This window comes from Anser cygnoides, chromosome 31 (assembly GCF_040182565.1).
Source record: "Anser cygnoides isolate HZ-2024a breed goose chromosome 31, Taihu_goose_T2T_genome, whole genome shotgun sequence".
NCBI classification, from domain to species: Eukaryota; Metazoa; Chordata; class Aves; order Anseriformes; family Anatidae; genus Anser; species Anser cygnoides.
The window spans coordinates 2,608,683-2,628,982 of NC_089903.1; the positions used below are offsets into that span (position 1 = coordinate 2,608,683).

The following is a 20,300-nucleotide window of genomic DNA, read 5'->3' on the forward strand; positions in this document are numbered from 1 at the left end:
AAGTGAAAATAAATGCTCAACCTTCTCTTAGCAAGCAACCAATCAAGATAGCAGTTATGCAATGATATTTATGATGGGAATATTCTAAGCTAAATGCTACTGCATTAAATAGGTCTGGCCTTATAAAATATGTTAAGCCAAAGACTTTGGATGTGGCTCTTTATACTGAGAATACATCAGCTTGCTTCACTTAAACTCAAGCACAACTACTTCAATTTAGCCAATCCACCAAAACTGGTGGATCCTAATCCTAATCCTACTCCCTAATTATTATCTATCACCTCCTCAAAACAAGTTCTGAAATCAAACTTACCTCAGATGGTTCGCTGACTTCTGCGCCTCCCTGTATTGTATGAGCTAAGAGCTTCAGAAGATAGGGCTCTGCTTCTTCTGGTATGTTATCATCAATAATGGTCAGTGAAAGTGTGACCAGCATCTGTCCTTGATCAAAATGTATCTCCCCGGTCTCTGGAACAAGGTCTGCAGTCACAGGTGACAGATCACTGCTATTTCGAGTTATGACCCAGGTCACAGAAACATTTCCATGTGTTCCACCATTTCTTACGATCGTGATCCCTTCAAACCTGTGGTTTTGAATGAAAATAAAAATCTGTAACATGCAATTATAATTAATATCGGTTTACTTAGCTATCTGTTCCCTGGAAGATTTATACTGACTTCAGTGGAATCGATATTAACTGCTGCTACTGACATTTGAGTCAGGACTTAAAATTTGTGAAATCATACCACAGAAGTAGACTTTTCTCAGGTTGCTTATTCATGAGATAATATACATAAAGACATGAGTAATATATCTAAAGACATTAGTTAAAATTTATTTTGTTTACAGTAAGAAAGATACTGAGAAGAGGAAAGTTGGCATGTTTATATTTTTTCTCAGGAAAGATGTTAAATTTCAGAAAACTTTTTCTCAACTAAATTTCTACACTGTTTTATGGACTATATCAAAATACAATTGTCAGGCATGAGTGTTTAAATAATGATTTTATTTAAAATAAAGTGACTCAACTATTTGCCTATGCACTGAAATATAATTTATCAATATTTGTGATTATGGAAATGTCACGTTTCCTGTATCTGTGTATAAGAAAGAAAAAAAAAAAAGTGAATATTGAAGTGCTGGGCTCTACATACTAGAAATTGTTCATAAAATCATAGGTTGATACATTACCTCTTTCTCTGGGGATGAACCACCATCACTAGCTAGCAGTGGACATTTTTACTAAAACTGGCAATATTGTATAGATATTAGTTCTGCTTGTAAAGATTTGTGTGGAGATTTGTTTTTAATTTATCTGTAAAATTACATGTATTTAACTTTTTTGGAAGTCTATGGGTATTCAGTACTTCACAGAAGACACTCACCACCATTTTTTAACCAGAGACTGACTTTAAATACAGTATAGACAAAGATTTACTGGGAAAGGAAGCCTGAAATATATTTTCCACTTGTATGAATGGGTGTGTGGCCGCATCACAACTTCACTGATCCATCTTTTAGATTAAGGGTTTTTCAGTATTTTGATAATGTCATTAAATATTTACAGTTCTCATATATAGTTCATAAATATTAAAATACTTCTGCATAATTAGACATTTTCTCCCTTGAAAATTCTATATCGTTTATAATAATTACACAGTAGGTGATTTCTATATTAATTTTTCACTACTGATTTTATAATTACTGTCAGTGAAATCCTAAGGATGCTTTACAGTGCCAAACAAATCCCTTAACATGACGAGATACTGTTTGAAGATCTGTAGTACCTTGAAATTTGGTCTTCATCAATGATAACAGTTTGAGTAAACAGGATACTGTTGATTGAAAGCACTCCATAGGGTTTATCATTTGGTTGGATGGTGACGTGAACAACAGATGGATTAACCAAAACAGCATCTCCCTGTAACGTGTCCTTAAGGAGCATAATTTGGAAGGTCTCAGCAATTTCTGGTATGGCATCATCAAGGATCTTGAATTTCATATATACTTCATGAACTAGAGGTGTGAAGACAATAGTTGTATTTGGCTGAAGATCTAGGAAGTCTAAATTGAGCTGCGCATGTGCTGTTGAATTCCCAGTTATGATGGTGTAACTGACGGAGACTTCACATTCATCAGGTCCAATTAATTTTCCACTGTCATCCTTACCACGAATCACTTGAATTGTGAGCATTTCGACTTCCTCAGGCACCATGTAAGTGCTCTGAGCAAATCGCACAGGGCTGTCATTTTTCTTAATATTAATCTGAACAGAATTCCTTGTGGTGTTGATTTCAGCCCCTCCCTCCACACTCCTGAGATGAACAACAAACAATTCATCATTTTCAGGTATCTGGAAAAATAATAGTAGCAACAGGGTGTAAGTCCCATTTCAAATACATGCAGAACACTTACTTAGAAATATGTTATGTATATTTAGCAATAAAGGGAAATAATATAAACATTACAACCCTTTTCACATTAAAATAAACAGGCAAAAAGAAACTCGCTTGCAACTTTGAAAATCCCTTCTCAAAATTGAATGTTTCCATTTTCTAAGACATACTTCTATGCTATGGAAATATGAAAAAGTGGGAAAAGACAAAAAAAAAAAAAGGGCAAACAAAAACTAGGCAAGAATCAGATGAAGCTCTATCTTTCCAACTAGAGAGTGTGAGGAGATCCAAACTCAACTTGTGGAAGTTGCTCTGCTTGGACACAAGTGTTCCTGACAGTTATTTAGTCTGACATCTTTATTTGCTGATGTTAACACCATTTTACATCTATGCATGCCTGAAAGAGCAGAGGAACAACATATGAACACAACCTACCTTGGCCCTTTTGTTCCTATTCAACGGGAAAAAGAACAGTTCCTACTTTCAGACAGACTCACATTCCCAGCACAGCTTCAGTCACAGCTCTGAGAATGTGCTTGCTGATGCTTATCTATTAATTAGACTTTGGCATTTCTACATGTGGTTTGTTTAGAACTGCACTTTAGTTTTAGCTCTTTAGTCTCTAATAACTGATGCAGCAGACAAAAAAGAAGGGTTTATAAGCCTTGAATTGCAGAATTTAATATTTTTTACTTTATATTATTACATTTTATTCCCCAGTCTTGATAGGCTAAGTCTGTTTAACTGGAAAATATCATTATTTTATTAATACAGAGAGATTAGAAGGAAATATTTAAATATTACATAAGATCCTCACATCTCATTCTTGTTGTGGACTCTCAGAAAAAACAGTATTATTTGCTTCTGAGATAAATTCCACAACAAAATTGCTTATGTGTTACTAATGGCATTGCTTTGTTATAGGGCTGATGAATCCTTTCCATGTAGTTCTGTTTACTGAGCAAAAAAAGTTCAGAATTCCTTGTGGCCCAATATTTCTTCTCTTTTTACACATTTGTTAATTGGCCACCCTTAGATCCTGTTTCAGGGCACAAAGGGTATGCACGCCGCTGTCTTTGTAGCTGAGGCCAATTTTGTCCCTTGTTTGACTTGTGGCACTTAAACTTGCATAATATTATTGACTGATGCAGGTTGTTTGTTTTTTTTTCCAGCGTGAGATTTGCAAGCTCTCTGTCACCTCTCTCCTACACTACTATTTCCTATTTTATCTTATTAAAATTGATGTTAACTTACGCTTGTTTTAGTTCACTAGTTCATATACTGTCTTGCAGTACAAAAATACGCATTTGACAGTCAGAACGTACATGCCATTTTAGTTGCAGATAAAATCTTAGTATCCTACATAAATAAGGCATTGTGGAGCTTTCAATTACATCATGATTGACCAATAAATACATGAGTCAAACTTCGAATATAATAGTATAAATGATTTCCAGTGCTGCCTTGCCTCTTTAATTTTCTCTTAAAGTTGCAATTATACTTAAAAAGGAAACCTGCACAGGAAAAGTACTATAAATGCAGAGCTGTGGAAATCAGAACTGCAGTCCCCTACCTTCTGTAAGGCTGCACAATTCAGAAAAATACTTGTTTCATTGGTTTCCCTAACTCAGATCCTAAAAGCTCAAATTAAGTTCTGACAGTAGTGTTACTGGATTCTTGTGAACTCTATCATCATCATCATCAATAAAGGTTTTTGTGCAAAATTCATCTTTCACATACACTTGTGAAAGACTTTCAAAGAGTGGAAAGACGTTGACTAGACACACCAAATACAGATCAAACTTTTAGAAACAGAAGTTTGAGAGCATTTCTCAGAATAAAAATAAATAAAATCACATCCTCCCAAGAGAAAAGACCCTAATAATTTATTTCTGTGTGTAAGTCACTGAAATATTACATTGAATTGGAAAGAGATGTTTCTACACTTCAGCACCCCAGGTTGGCACAGCCTCTTAACACTAGAGTATCAGTAGAAATGTGGAAGGACATTTTTTATAACTAAGAGTAAAAAGGAAACAAGCTGCTTTACAGTTCTGTGCTCACTTCTGAGACACACACCTTTCACCATTATTGTTTTCTTATGAATTTCTTACTAAGCTGTTTTGTATCATATATACTTATTTTGATGTCTCAGTTTTCCCTCTTAAGCTTATTATAAAGGAAAAGAAAAACACAAAAGAAAAGTGCAGGTAAGAAAAAAGGAAAATCACAAGTTGCAAATTAGAAGAATGTTTTGTTTACTCTGAGATAAAAAGAAAGCCTCACAACCTATGAGTTATGTTGTGTTTTTTTTTTGTTTTGTTTTGGTTTTTTTGTGTGTGTGTTGTTTTTTTTTTTCAATTGGCCAATCTGAAAACAGAAAAATGTTAATTATCACCTAGTATTCATGCTTTCCACAAGACTGCATGTTTGTTTCAGGAATCTCATCTATTTTTAGGATTTTTTCAAATATGTTTCTACCCTGAAACATATTTGAAAAAAAAAAAACACAAACAAACAACGACAAAAAATATTTTTGAATCTGCCTTTTCCCTGTGAATCTTCAATGTGTAATATTCTTTCTTTAGTGACAAAGATAACATGTCTGCTCAGCCAGGATATGCACATAAACTAAAACTATTCACTGATGAGAATTAAAGAGGGAGCTTGGAAAGAGTAAAAATAATAGACCAGAGAGCCAAAATTTAACATCACTTCATCAAATAGAACTGCTTTTAACCTTATTTAAGCCAAGCCTTTTTGTAACTTATTACTCTAAGTCTTTCCAGAACTTCAGTTAACCTTCTACGTATCAAAGCCTAAGATGAAGTCAGCTTGTTCCTACCTGATCATCAAGCACTGTTAAATTATAAATCAGCTTTGATCTCCCAGGTGTGAATGTAATATTTCCCTTAGCTGGACTTAGGTCTTCTTCAGCTGGGTTTGGACCATCTTTTATCTGCAAAGAATTGATTTGTCTGATGAGAAGTCTATAAAGCAGGAATACAAATCCAGTGCAAGTACAATAACCAATATGCAGTGTGACTTGCATAACAAATGACTATCTGTTCAGCCATCTCCAACTTACAACTTACATGAACATTCAGTTGTGAAAATCTGCTCTTTTCTGGCAGACAGTGTAAGTCAGAACAACCACTCTGAAGAAATCCCGTATTTCCAGAATAAGAGGAAGAAAACTACTTCCATATAGGCCTATGGGGACTCTTTAGTATATTCTGATGCATAACTGACTCTTTCATATTACAGAAAGGATATTCATGCAAATTCAGTTTGAATCAATAGTATTTCATAATAAATTCCAAGACAAAGTAATAGTACTTACTGGTTTTGTGTCCCTTCTATCTTAACTTGTGATATTAAAGATACTAAATTTAACAGTCAAACTCAAAATACTACAAAGCCTCTTAAAGGTCATATGGGATTTTTTGGTTTTAGAACATTTTGTAAATTATTTTTCAACATACATATATAATGATGTGAGACAGACCTAAGTAATTGTCCAGAGAGTAAGATTTACTGTACCTTAAAACAAACATATTTGCAAAAAATTGCACAGAGAATCATATTCAGTACTTTAACTATTCATGCTATATTTAGTATTAATAAAATCCAGTGCAAAGCTTTTCTGGTTTTGACAGGTCTAGACTAAAGCTTTGAGGTCTAGATTAAAGCCTTACCCTATAGGACCAGGCAACTAGTACAGAAATATCTATATGAAAGATTTTATATATAATTTTAAAGTAAATAATAGAGTCTGAGCTAGATAAGAAAAAGAAAGCAATGAAGTCAGTAATTGTATCACATTCAAATCACATATGTAAATAACAGGATAAGTATTCAACATGATTAATTATTTCAAAAGCTTCATTTGCAGGGGATTCAAGATAGAGATCAAGATACAGATGATTATAGATACAGAAATTCACCAAATCCTGAGCACTCACAGTTCAAAGTTGGGATAATCATTAAAGACTCACTTGAATATTTGTATGTAAAATAAATATTTTTTAAAAAAATTAAAAAAACTTAGATAAGACACTTCTTACATACTTAATATGCATTATTTTCTAGTAATACATACTGATGTTGCCTCACGTACCTTTCTAAATGACAGAATATACTCGGTTTTCTCTAGTACCTCTTAACGTTAAACAGTCAATTAAACAGTCAGATAATTACAGTATTTTCTATATGACGGTTAATATGAATCCCTTTTATGAAACAGATCTACCTAATGTAGATGTAGGTATTTTGTCCTTCTTCCCCTTTTGCAAACACTTCAATAAATTATGATTACAGCCTCTCAGTGTAATCCAACAGACTACTGTATGAAGTCTTTTGGATAAACTCACCTCAAAAGTTATGACGACCGTCCCATAGGTTCCCCTCTCTCTAATTAGAGTGAGCGGCACAAATTCATTTCTGCCCCTGGGCTCATTCACTGTGATTAAGGCAGACTAATGAGGAAGAAAAGGAACAGACAATCAGACACAGATCAAATATCACAGCAGAATGAAGAAACTGTTACCATAGAAATATCAAACTCCCACAGACAAGTTAATCCAATCCGCAAACCAGTCCACTGATGGCATACATTTCCTAGCAACCAATTAGTTCAGCTAATGAAAACCTTAAAAGATTTCAGATAAAAATGTATCACGTAATGCAATTTGTGTGTTTTTGTTGTTGTTGTTGTTTGTTTGTTTCTGTAAATGAACATAGTCAACATACACAAAGCACTGACATATCATCACTGGTATTTTTAGGAGCTCCTACACCCATTAAAAATAGGTTTTCACCATCATGAAGTCGTTTATTAGATAGCTAGCTATAAATGTACTCAGGACAATCATTTAGGTCACTGGTCACTTTTTTAGGCTATTGTAGGTAACAGATTTTGAAGATATCCACAAATCCCAGAAGCAGCTTGGCTTAGTACTGTGGCTCTAACATTTTCTTATGTTCTTATGTTTTTTCAGAGAAGTCCTATACAAAATTATATTGTCAGAATGCTGTCAATAAGGCATAGCTACTCGTTCTACTAATACAACCTCTGTATTATTGCAAATATCATCTGCTGGAGTAACAACAGCATCTTATCCCAGAGGGTGTTATAAAATGCATATATTATGACAATGTTCCCTCAGTAATTGGTAATTAACCCTACTGCAAGAAGCTGTGCCTGCTCTTCAGAGGAACAGGTTTATATTCAGAAGCTACTTCTTTGTTTACATGCTACATTTCAAAACTGAATGTAATTCAGAATGTAATTCTAATTTAATACAAGTGTAAGAAAAAGTTTAAGTAGACTTGATGACTGAAACGAGAAACGTTTGTGGTTAAATGTAGATGATTCTCTTTCCTGTCTAAGAGTGTCCAAGTATATTAATTTTTAATGTTAACTTTCTGAACTATTATGCATTCATATTTATTATTATAAATTGGAATTACAAGACACAGTGATGTGTAGCTTCACAGTAGTATTCTGCATGGACCTGCGTATGCTACTTCTGTTTTCTAAAGTACGTATTCCGGGAGTAGAATTGTACTGCAAAAGTGGTTGCCTTTAAAAGGAAGGCTTCATGGAACAGTTGTAGTATATTAGCATTTTACTTTATATTACATAGTATATTACTTCTTACTGTAAGGAAGATTACAGTAAAAGGAGTCTCCACATTTTCCTTTTCTACTCAACGCTGATGCATGCCTGCCAGGACTCTCATTCTTTCTGTATCACTGAACAGGATTTTGAGACACAGAGGACACTTCGGCAATGTTTCTTTGACCTGGCAGTTGTTTGATAATAACTCTGCACTGAAGCCAGGAGAAGAATTCTATGAAACTTATGGGACTGTGTGCTTCATGGATGGTGAAAGGTCGAAGTCAATAACACTACGTGCCATTTCAGATAGAATTCCTGAATTCAATGAATTTTACATTCTAAAGTTGGTGAATGCTTCAGGTATTGTCTTCCATATCACCATTTCCTTCATATCTGGTAGAAAAGAGTTATGTTTAATCAATCAAAAAGAAACCAACACTAGAAAGAGCATTGCTCTGAATCATGTCTTGATATCCTACGCTTTTCTGGTAAGGTTTTAGGTCTTATTTTTCATTTAATCTTGATTTCCATATATAGAGAGTTACTCAGTTCCCGAATTACTGTTAAACACATTTTGGTGATCTGAACTTTAAAAGGGATGCCTCTTGGTTTTTGAAATTAAACTTCTTAAAGTTCAGAAGTTTCATTTCAAAAACCAAGAGTTCTGAATTTCAGATACATAGATCTCCATGCACAAAATATAAAACAAAGATACTAACAAAGAAATAACAAAGGTATTAAAGGTTATGTGTGTCTACCATAATAGAGGTTGCTTTTTTGTTTGTTTGTTTCCCTAGAGGAGGTAAAATACTTGTAGTTACCACTTCACATGACTTAAATTACAACTTTAAATTGCTACTGGACACATTTCCTAATCTGGATTAATTCCACTTTAGTACTATTCATGGTCTTCTGTGCTCTGATACAAGTGAAAATGTGTGTTGGCCTTTCCTGTAAGTGAAGTCCATACGGATGTACAAAAGATTTCCTGCTTATAACAGGTAGATCACTGTACACTTTGAACACGGAGATTCTCCATTCACAACATGATCTTCATATCATGAATTCTTACTGTGCAAAGATAGATGACTAACACCAGGACTGGGCAGCAGTTTTAACACACAACTGGTTACTGTTTCTGCAAGGTGTATGTACTTCTGTATCAGAGGCAACAGGCAAGATTTTGCCATTCTCTATTCCTGTAAGTCTTTGAGCAATACAAGAATTGAATTTGGCCCCCATGCTTATCAAACGAATCAAAGGTAACCTACCTTATTGGCTAATTAAGAAAAGATGGACCTTGTCATGTTTCACCTGAAAGACATCTGTGTGTTTTACAGCTGAAAAATAGCATGTGGGTTTGTTTTCTACTGAAATTACATCAGCACAGTGTTTTAAGAATAATACAATTAACCTATGTAATTTTCAAGTTAGATCATTTGCTATAAGTCCAGAGGATCTTAAAGGAGGGTTTGAGGTTTTTTTAGAAACTTGTTTTATTAAAAAAAAAAAAAAGTACTTTGAAACTTTTTTCTGAGTGTGTTGTTTAATCATTAACTTTTACTCTAACTTCTATTACGCAGGTGGGTCTCCTGGTCCTGGTGGTCAGTTATCTGAAACCAGTCCTACTGTAACTGTCATGATCCCTTTCAATGATGACCCTTTTGGAGTGTTTGTTATAGATCCAGAGAGCCAGGACAGAGAGATAGTGGAAGATACTCTTTCTGAAGATGACCTTTCCTATATTACGGACTTCACCATCTGGAGACAGCAAGGCACCTTTGGTGTTGTCCGACTAGGTTGGGAAATACTGTCTAGTACCTTCCAAGCTGGACTGCCATCAATGGTAGATTTCTTGTTGCTTGGATCATTCCCAAGCTCAGTACAATCACAGCCCCACATGAGGCGCCATCACAGTGGAACAGACGCTCTGTATTTCAGTGGAAAAGAGGATGCATTTGGCATTATCGGTCCTGAATACCCATAACAATGGAAATAATGCAGTAACCAATTTTACATTTTCAGCTTGGTTAATTCCTAATGTCAGTACAGATGGCTATATAGTTGAAAAGGATAACGATAATGGGACTTTATATTATGGTGTGAAAATTCAGACAAATGATTCTCATGTTTCTGTAGTGCTTCATTATACAGCATTAGGGTCCAATATGACATACATGGCTAAAACATCAGTCATGAAATACCTGGATGAGAATACTTGGCTTCACGTTCTGATTACTCTGGATGAAAGTATAATTGAATTTTACGTTGATGGAATTCTAGTTCTGGGAGGAATGAAGAGTCTAAAAGGAGAAGCAATTCTTGATGGTGAGCCTTTGCTATTTTTCTCCATATATAAAGCTCTGAAATGCATAGTCTAGCCACTTCAAAGGTGGAAGAAATACACTGAAATGATTATATCTGTTAAGTTAATTGAAAGGAATGGATAAGAATTCTTTGAGGATTTTCAGAAAGCCTATGGAAATTGTGTGAATGTTCTAAAAAATTCAAACTGCTGCGATGTTGAGTGAGAGTAGAGGACTATTAATTGTATGGTGTACTATTTTATTTCTGCTTTTAAAATTCCAGGTTGAAGTTTAAGAAATCAAATTTTCCATTTGTAAAAAGAATAGTACTTCTGCAATTAGTAATTTCCATCACACTTGCAGTACTGTAGCTAAGCTGAGAGGCTGAGAGGTTTTTTTTTTTTCCCTCCCTCGGTTTCTAGAACAAATATATGTGAAATGCAATTATGCTTTTATTGCTAGAAGGATATGTCTGTGCTGTAAATTTTCTTTATTAGTGGGGATGGCGTGTGTCTGGGGATAATGCAATAGTAAGGCAAGTATGTCATCTCTCTCCGTTGAATGTTGGGTAATACACAGTGGTGTGCATAGCAGCCCAGTTTTTCTCAGCATCCTCCACTTTGTGCCCTGGGACTTTTATCAGTTCCTGTGGTTGCTCATCTCTACAACTGCCACTCAGTGTCATATGTATGACAATACACTGAAGAGCACAGCTTTTTTTGTTTGTTTGTTTTCTTTCGTTTTCTGAAAGGCAACTGAAAACAGCTGATGTGTGTGTTTTAGCACAAGAGCATAGCATGGCACAGAATAGGATAGAGTAGGAATGAATATGAGGCAGCTGTGATCCTATAGTTTGGAGACAGAGAAATATAAATGCTGTTGTAAAAAGAGTTTGGAATTTGCATGGAATTACAGTGTGGTGGATGAAATGGATGTCCAGAAGGGTTAATGCAGTAATCATGAGTATCATCAGAATGGATCAGCTGCCCTAGCAGAGGGAAACAAAGTAGGATTTGTTCAGCAAAACAAGGGCTAAAAGGGGTTGCAGTTCTGCTCTGAAAATCTGTGGAGGAAAGAGGGAGCCTCAAGTCTCTAAGACTTATAAAAATGAGGGATGATGATAATGTGCTGCTAGAACTAATAGGATGAAAAACTTGGACAGCATAGGATGGAATTGTTTGGCCTGTGAGGACTTACCTGTAACATTGAGATGAGGCTCAAGGAACCTCCTGATTTTGGATCTCAAGATCAATATGATTCCTCATCCAGGGACAATGAACAGTTTACCATTGGTTTTTAAGAAAAACAGGTAGTCAGTTGCTGACTGTTTCATACAAATACAATAACATGAGAAAAAATTATAATTTCCTTCTCAGGTCCAGGAATAGTAAGAATTGGAGCAGGAATCAACGGCAGCAGTAGGTACACAGGGTTAATGCAGGATGTAAGGCTTTATGAGCGTAAGTTGACACGAGCAGAGATCTATGAACTTCATGCAACTCCTGCAAAAAGTGATGTCCACCCTGTCTCTGGGTATTTGGAGTATTGGCAAGGAGAGACCAATAAATCATTCATCGTGTCTGCAAAGGATGACAAAGAGGAAGAAGGAGAAGAATTATTCATACTAAAGCTCATTTCTGTGCGTGGTGGAGCTCGAATTTCACAAGAAAACACCACAGCAAGATTAAGAATACAGAAAAGTGATAATGCTAATGGTTTATTTGGCTTCACTGGAGCATGTATCCCTGAGGTAAGGTGGTCATAATGGAAATTGTAGGTGATATTTCAGGCACAGAAAGCTAAATGGCAGGACCAAGTGACCTGAACAAACCCTAGATTTTGCAGTGTTTGCTTTTGTGGTTAAGCAAAGTTTTCCTAGGATTTGGAGATGCATATGTTCTGTTAATACAACCTCAGTTCCACTGGGATTTACTATATAATTTTAAAAAACTAAAGAAAAAAATGGTTAAGAAAATTTAGTTTACTATATAAACTGAAGACTAAGGCTTAATTTTTTTTTTCTAGAAAAATATTTTACCTTCACTTCTGTTACATTTGAGTTACCAGTTAAAATGTAAGATTTAATTCTCTGGTTTTTTTTTGAGAATGGATTATTGCAAAGATTTTTATTTTAGTTTTCTGTGTCACATGATGTGTTTGAGATAATTTTACTAGAGATCATGCAATGACAAAGTGTTATGGATTTTTCCACCTTCATTTGCTGTCATAAACTAAGTTATAATTTGCATATGTTTGATGTCAGTTGGTTGATTTAGTAGTGGTTTTTTTTGTTGTTTTAGTTTTAACAGATGAAATCTTTTTTCAGTGGTATCCATTCTATATGCAGAGTGTAAACTTGCTACTTTTTGAGGAGGCTTGAAATAAACATAAATCATTCTTTACTTCTTTAATCAATTATAAGGGGGAATAACATGATAGCTATCTCTACTGGTATTGGATTATTTTGTGGAAAAAAAAATTTAATATAGTTTTCATTTGGGAACTCTTATGAGCTTTAATTACATTCTTTTTTAATCAAAGTGCTTATGATGTTTTTAAAATAACTGTCTTGCCTGAGTGATACTAGTTTTCAGTTTGGTTCAGTTTGCTTATTGTGTGCCTACCATATGCTATGATAATAGATTCCTTCAGGTTCAAGTACCTCTGATACGCTGTGATGCCACAGATCATCAGCCAACCATGAAGAAAAAAAATAATTATATGGCACGGTAATTGTTTTGCACCTATCATATGTCCATTTCACCAGGGAAGTATTAGAGCTCTTAGTGGTGATGCAGGAACACAGCATTTTTTTACCAGTAGTTTAACTGTGCATATCTGTCTACTAGGCAGCTGAAGTCACACACAGTATCTATGCTTTCTTACAAAGCAGCCCTGAAATTTATCTAATGCATAAGATAGCTTTAACCTTTCCAATAACTTTCAGATAAAATTATTTTCTATGTTAATTTTATGAACGTTATTTTCTAAAATAGAAGGTCAGTACCAATTAAAGCTTCATTCCAGAGACGTGAAGTTGTCGCTGCAGAAGTCATGTTATCTGTGAAGATACAGAATTGTAAGGAGGACAGTAGAAGAGAAAAATCTGTTTTTCTGAATGATGATGGTATAGTTTATTTCTATCCATAGTGTGTCTGGTTAGAGAAAGTGCTGATCCAAATCTTTCTTTAAATTATTGCTAAGGAAAATTACAATATTGACGTTATTATAAAGCAATAGTTTCATTTGCTTTCGACAGGTACATTTCAAGCATATTGATTCTGTCTCTGACGCATAGTTTTAGGAAAGGGGTTGTGTCCAGGACGAACTGCAGTGTATTGTTATTTGTTACCTTAATAGTCCTCAGGGAGGCATCAGACTTTTGCAGATTCCACTAGGATTGTTCTGATTGGCATCAAGGTCAGTTTCAGCTTCCTAACACTCCAAAAGAGCTGAAAGTAACATGACAGCAATTTTTTACTTGAACATTTGTCTGGCATTAAATATTTTCGTGTTATTTAATGAAATTGCCTTGATTTACTTTGACAGTAATAAACGTTCCAAATTTTCGCTTTCTTCCAGACTGCTGATGAAGGTTCCACTATATCCTGTGTTGTGGAGCGTACAAGGGGAGCCCTAGACTATGTGTATATAAAGTACATTATCTCACAGGTTGATTCCACTGGCATTAATTACTCTGTTACCGATTTTTCTAATAGCAGTGGCACTATCACATTCGTTCCTTGGCAGAGATCAGAGGTAAACCCTACCTTCCTATTAACAATTCATCCTGTCCTTTACAAACCTCCTGGAAAATACCTTCTGAGGGTGCTTGGCTGGTTTGCATACTAGAGAGTGTTTACTTCACATGGCTTTTCTTCTTATTATTTTTTATTTTGTTATTTTGTTATTTTTTTGTTATATATATATTTTCTTTCTTTCTTTTTTTCCATCCCTGACAACAAGAAAGTGTTATTTGTAGCTCTGTGTATATGTCAGTTCAAAAGTCACCATGTGTGCATGTACATATTAGATATATGTACATATACATAAAAAATATTAACTGTATTTATGTGTATGTGTACATATACTTTAAAAAGTGTAGATAGTCCATGTACTTTCGAAATTGGAAAATGATCAGGTTTGATCTGAGTGTTGTAACTCAAATTTATGTCCACAACAATTAAATAGGCAATAGTAAGATTCATTGCTGTTCTTGCACTCAAGGCTATCCAGGTTCTGTCTCCTTTTAAATTCAAAATCAGAAACAGGAGATTAAAGGTGTTCTTGTAACAATAGCTGTTTTTGAGTCTCCCTGAAATGATTACTGTCTGCTTTAATCTATTCCTCTGCATAAAGTGTGCGAGCAACTGGAACATAAGGAAATTATTCAATATTCTGGCCTTAGAGACACCTGAAATTGGTAATCAGAATTGCATCTCTGAGTTGGGGGAGAGAAAGAGAAATGATACATAAGGGAAGCTTTAGCTGCTTCTGAGAAAGCTTTCTAAAAGTCTTACGAAATTCCTTATCTGAATTAGTTTAAAAAAAAAAGAAAAAGAAAAAAGAAATACCAGGATACCAGGATACACTGAAGAGTAGGAATTCAAAGCTACAGAGGCCCACAATTAAAAAATTATGTGGGCAGACTGGAGGTCCAAAAGAGGGCCAGAAAGATGATCAAAGAGCTGGAGAACCTGTCCTCTAAGGAAAGACTCAAGGGGTTAGATCTTTTCACCCTTTAGAAGGGGACTTTGATCCCATTATTACAGTACCTAAAGGGCAGCTCCAGAGTTGACAGAGGCTCTCTCTTCTCAAGAAACCACAGGAGAAGACAGAGGGCAAAGAGTACAAAGATAGAGTGGGAGAGGTTTTGTCTTGAAATTTTTTACAACTACTGGAACGACTTCCTTAGGGACAGGGTCGGGTTGTCCCGACCTCAGCATCTGGGCCAGGGCAATCCCAAGCACAAACACAGGCTGGGCAGAGAAAGCACTGAGAGCACCCCTTGGGGGGGGAAGGACCTGGGCGTGGTGGTTGATGAGAAGCTCGACATGAGCCGGCAATGTGTGCTTGCAGCCCAGAAAGCCACCCGTACCCTGGGCTGCACCAACAGCAGCGTGGGCAGCAGGGCGAGGGAGGGGGCGAAGGAGGAAATTCTTCCCTCAGAGGGCGGTGAGGCCCAGGCCCAGGCTGCCCAGAGGAGCTGCGGCTGCCCCATCCCTGGCAGAGCCCAAGGCCAGGCTGGATGGGGCTGAGGGCAGCCTGGGCTGGGGGGAGGTGTCCCTGCCCATGGCAGGGGGTGGCGCTGGGTGGGCTTTAAGGTCCCTTCCAGCCCAAACCAATGTATGGTTCTATGGTAGAATTCCCATCACCAGGGGTGCTTAAGATGCAGTTGAACATGGTGCTGGATTATTTCATCTATTTTTTTTTTTTCCATGAAACATTGAACTTCATCTTTTGATGTCCCATCCAGCGTGGGCTGTCCTATGATTAAAATTCTGTGGTAATAAACAGCGTGTGCTAGAAATAGAAATAAAAATAATCTGTTTCAATGAATTCAATCCTGATGTACAGCACAGAATTGTTAAATTTATTTGAAGAAGTGGTGCGGGACCACAGTACTGTAGAAACAACATACACTTTCTATTATTGTTTGTATAATAAGGATGAATTGTGAGTAGAAAATACCATCCTCAGTTTCACTTATATCAGGCTGCAGAAGTCAATGTGGACTCAAATTCGCTGAAGTCATTTGCAGGGATCCCAGTGACTTCACTAGAACTGTGAATCTGGATAATGTGATGACTGGCAAAAGCGTGTGGTATCTGAAAATAGTTCATTCATGTTATAATAGTTTGTTCATTCAGCTTTATTTCTCTGTGAAATGATATTACTGCATTTCATACAATCATATATAGCAGAAATTTCCAAAGCTTTTCTAGCATGGCAACATAGACGAGGCCCACATTACTCTATCTAGTGGCAGAAAATGGCTGATGTAGGCTCTTGCTACACAGCTTACTGGTCCAATTTACTGCATACATACAGAGGAGCTAATGTGCATGGCTCTAAGAAACGGGCTGGTAGCAAGCTGCTCTTCAGGTGGGATATCCTAAGGGACTTTCAACTGACATTTGTAATCTACTCATTACCATGCCTCTAAACATGATCAGCTACTTAAATGTTTTCTATATGTTTGTCCGACCATATCGAAACATAAAGAAAGATGGAATTTTCTGAAGTGAATGTGTTAGCGTGTTTAGAGCAAGGTTATGTTAGTAAATCGTATGATCTGCAGGTCAAAGTGTCAGGTGGTATAATAAGCTCAATTTATTTGCTCTCTAAATTGGATTAATCACTGTAATGTCTCTTCATAAGCATAATTTCAAAAAGATTTTAAAATTTATCAGATATTTCATGTTCAGTACATGGAAATTAAACTCTGCTTTTGTGAAGATATACAAAACCAACCAAACAAGTATTTATTATCACTTATTTATGTAGTTTGAAACAATTCAGAAAATATGCCTTCCATTTCCAGTAGCTTGGAAGCATTGTTTTTGGAAAGCATATTCTAGACATAAAATGTTATCTTAGAAATTAGTTGAATTTATGTGGAGAGCAAAAATAGTGTCCTTTGCTTTCAGAACTATACAGCAGATACAGCTGACTGACTAATCAAAGAATGTTGCATGGTTTGATTTCTCCATGATTTGGTCCTTCTCTAGGTGTTAAATTTGCATGTTATTGATGATGACATTCCGGAGTTAAATGAATATTTCCGTGTGACATTAGTCTCTGCAGTGTCTGGAGATGGGAAACTAGGTTCAACTCCTACCAGTGGAGCAAGTATAGATCCAGAAAAGGAAACTACTGATATCAGCATCAAAGCCAGTGACCACCCATACGGTAACAATGATGGGAATTATACAGCTTTGTTTCAGATTATTGTGTAGTTCTTTCCAGTCAGATGAAAACTTTGCTTGGTTGTAATAGTTGAGGAAGCAATCTCATATATTCCACTTTATCTGACTTGAATTAATTCATTGTTTATATACATGAATGAATACTGAATTAGTTTTCTTTTATAATTTTACAAAAAGGCCTCAAATCTTCCCTGCCCAAACAAGCAATGATTCTCTTGTGAGGGCAAATAAAGGCTCTGCATGTAGTTGATCCTGTCCAGGTTTTTCATCAAATGAGAATTCCTGACAATGAGAGTCATTTCTCCATATGTCTTGTACCAGTAAATACGCAAAACCGTGGCCTGTGAGGCTCTTTTGGGAAGAGAAGGTTTTATTATTGTGCTGTGCCTTTTATCAAGACTGACAAGAATATCAGTGAGAGAGGGTAAGGCACACAGCACATCTCTGGAAATAGTGTGATTGAGGCTTAAGGGTATACTGGTATATGTGGTTTTTAATTTCAGAACCATCACAAGATATGTTATCAATCACTTTATTTAAATTGTTTATCATCTTTAAAATTTGTTATGAAAAGCCATGTAAGTAGTAATTCTTGTCTTCCAGGTCTGCTCCAGTTCTCTGTGGGGCCACCTCCTCAGCCAGGTGATAAAATGATTCTTCCAGCCTCTTCTGTGCCCCATATTACTATTAAAGAAGAAGCTGGACACGTCAGATTACTGGTAGTTCGTGCACAAGGCCTTCTTGGAACAGTTCTGGTGGAATACAGAACAGTGCCAGTCACAGCTTTCAGTCCCAAAGATTATCAGGTATGGCAACTGCCAAGGTGGTATAATTGTTTTGGAATTAATTAGAGTTATTTATCGTGGAGATAGCTTTCAGTTTGACTGCTCTAGCCCAGCTATGATTCTTTCACAGAAAGACTACTTTACAAGGTGATGTGGCAAATGGATATGTAATATTCACTTAAAAATATACATCATGTGACTTCTCCATTCTTTTCTCTGCAGTAAGTTGCATTGTCTAGGAAAAGCCTCTGGTTTTGAACTTTTTTTTTTTTTCTTAACAGAGTTTCCAGTGTAGCAATTTGTGAGTTTTGCTGTTGTTACAGACCATATTATTCAAGTGCATGTACAGGTTAACATTATGCTTGTACATACTGGGATTTGTATATGCCTAGCAAAATAACCTGCGTGTATCTGCACTTGCTTGTCCAACTGATCATTTGTGCAGAAAAATAAGAAAAATGTACATGAATGCAGATGCTCACCAGTATGTCAACTTAGATGTCTTCTTCTTTTTTTTTTTCTTTTGTAAAACAGATTTTTCAGATTTTTTTTTAAAGCTTAAGTGAGGAAAAGTAGATGTTTTGAAAAAGACAAAATGAAGGTTCTGTTTCTTTTTTTTACATGGATGAAAACATTAGACTTGAACAAAAATATGAAGAGCTCTTATATTGCAGGCTGTTGTGGGTACACTGGAATTTCAGCCAGGAGAAAGATACAAGTACATTACTGTTAACATCACTGATAATACTATTCCTGAATTAGAAAAAACGTTTAAAGTGGAGCTGTTGAACCCAGAGGGAGGAGGTAAGGCACATATATCAGTCCCTTAGTTGTATTTTCATGACCTCTACTCGTTCATAAAAATCTTGTCTTTCTTGGCATTATTTTCTATGTTATTTCTGAAAACAAACAAAAAGCACCTCTACATCCCCACCCCCATACAGCTGTCTTTTTTCGTAGGGAAGAACTGTTCCTCAGTTCTTTTCTTAATCCTTGGTGGAAACAACCAGATCCCATAGCAAGTATATTATTACCATGTATTAGGGAAAGTGTATCACTGCCATCTGTTAGGTCATCTAAAGGCAATTGCTGCTTTTCACTTTGTATAACTTCATGGTTGGTAATGAGAACTAAAATAATGCAAAAATATATTAGCAATATGTTGCATTTCAAAAATATGGAATATTTATAAAATATTTAAGGCTAAACAGTCAAAGTGTTGTGTTTTTGTTTGTTTGTTTTGGGTTTTGTTTTGTTTTGTTTTGTTTTTTCTTCCACATGAGTGAAATCAGAAGAACTGCAATACATAGGTCAAATGGATTATAGCAGTAATAGGCTGTGGATGTTGAGGGCCATAGGGAGTTTGCTGAGCTGTAGCTGCAGAGGTAGCTCGTAGATAACTGTCTGTAAGAACAAGACAAACACTTGAAAGAATTATTGGTTTGAAGGGCTAGTCTGAAGGGACGGCAAAGCATAGTGGTGCTGCCACATAAACCCCTGAATACCTTACAGATTTTTTTTTCCATTTGAGAAAAATTTTAACGGAGATTGTAAAGCTTGTTGGAGGGAAAAGTAATTAGAAACACTGACAGCCATAAATTGATTTTTTTTTTTTAAACTGATGTTATTTTTTTAAACAATTCAGAAATTGCAAGTGTGGTCCCTTCTGGGAGGATGTATCAGATTTCCTTGAATTAATCCAGCTCTCTGCTATGATTGTATGTGTCTATGGTGCAACATGGTCTCAGTGATTCTTTTGGTAAAGTCTTGAGACTTTTCACGTATTTTGTCTTTTTGGTTGAATAGTTGTTTTGTTAAAAGGAGTCAAACTTTTCTCTTTCAAATTGTTGTGACAGAAAATTTACAACTAACTTTAGTAATCCAGTAACTATATAGCCTTTTTAAAATGAGCCTTCTTTTTGGCCTTTCCAACACAAACACAAAGCTTATGAAGTCCCCATTAGTTAAGTTTTCTGCAGATTTTCCCAACATTTTCACTTTGTGAGAAAATATTAGAATAAGGAGCTTGAGGGACTTTATCGTCTCCCCTACCTTTTTTTTTTTTTTTTTTTTTTCAATTTAGATTCCTCCATGACAAGCCTCAGTTAGGAGTGAGAAAGGGGAAATACAAAATGGGGACACAAAGAGGGAAAGAGAGGAAAGATAAACTATGTGTATGTGTTTTCTTTCATTCTGACTTCCCATTGCTATTTCCAATGTCATAAATTAAGTAAGAGGTGGCATATGTAAATATTTCAGT

At 35.7% G+C, this 20,300-nt stretch overlaps 2 protein-coding genes across 8 annotated transcripts in view; one reads left to right on the top strand and one right to left on the bottom strand.

The window, feature by feature from the left end:
- The window catches only part of LOC136787812 (adhesion G-protein coupled receptor V1-like), a 154,966-nt gene extending 147,743 nt beyond the window's left edge, over window positions 1–7,223 (bottom strand). The window contains 5 exon segments of the mRNA XM_066985141.1: window positions 314–584; window positions 1,789–2,354; window positions 5,243–5,356; window positions 6,771–6,875; window positions 7,218–7,223. Of these exon segments, the coding sequence (XP_066841242.1) occupies window positions 314–584; window positions 1,789–2,354; window positions 5,243–5,356; window positions 6,771–6,875; window positions 7,218–7,223 (1,062 nt within the window).
- Window positions 7,224–7,812: 589 nt separating this feature from the next.
- Window positions 7,813–20,300, top strand: part of LOC125181667 (adhesion G-protein coupled receptor V1-like) — a 94,164-nt gene continuing 81,676 nt past the window's right edge. For 2 of the 7 annotated variants that reach the window (XM_066985292.1, XM_066985293.1), the window contains exons 1-7: window positions 7,815–8,380; window positions 9,604–10,348; window positions 11,703–12,076; window positions 13,909–14,085; window positions 17,058–17,238; window positions 17,859–18,061; window positions 18,715–18,844. In XM_066985292.1, coding sequence (XP_066841393.1) covers window positions 9,973–10,348; window positions 11,703–12,076; window positions 13,909–14,085; window positions 17,058–17,238; window positions 17,859–18,061; window positions 18,715–18,844 — 1,441 coding nt within the window. In that variant the 5' untranslated portion in view covers window positions 7,815–8,380; window positions 9,604–9,972. Of the gene's footprint in view, window positions 8,381–9,603; window positions 10,349–11,702; window positions 12,077–13,908; window positions 14,086–17,057; window positions 17,239–17,858; window positions 18,062–18,714; window positions 18,845–20,300 lie in introns of those variants that run through there. The other 5 variants (XM_066985296.1, XM_066985298.1, XM_066985294.1 and 2 more) reach the window with 4 other exon arrangements.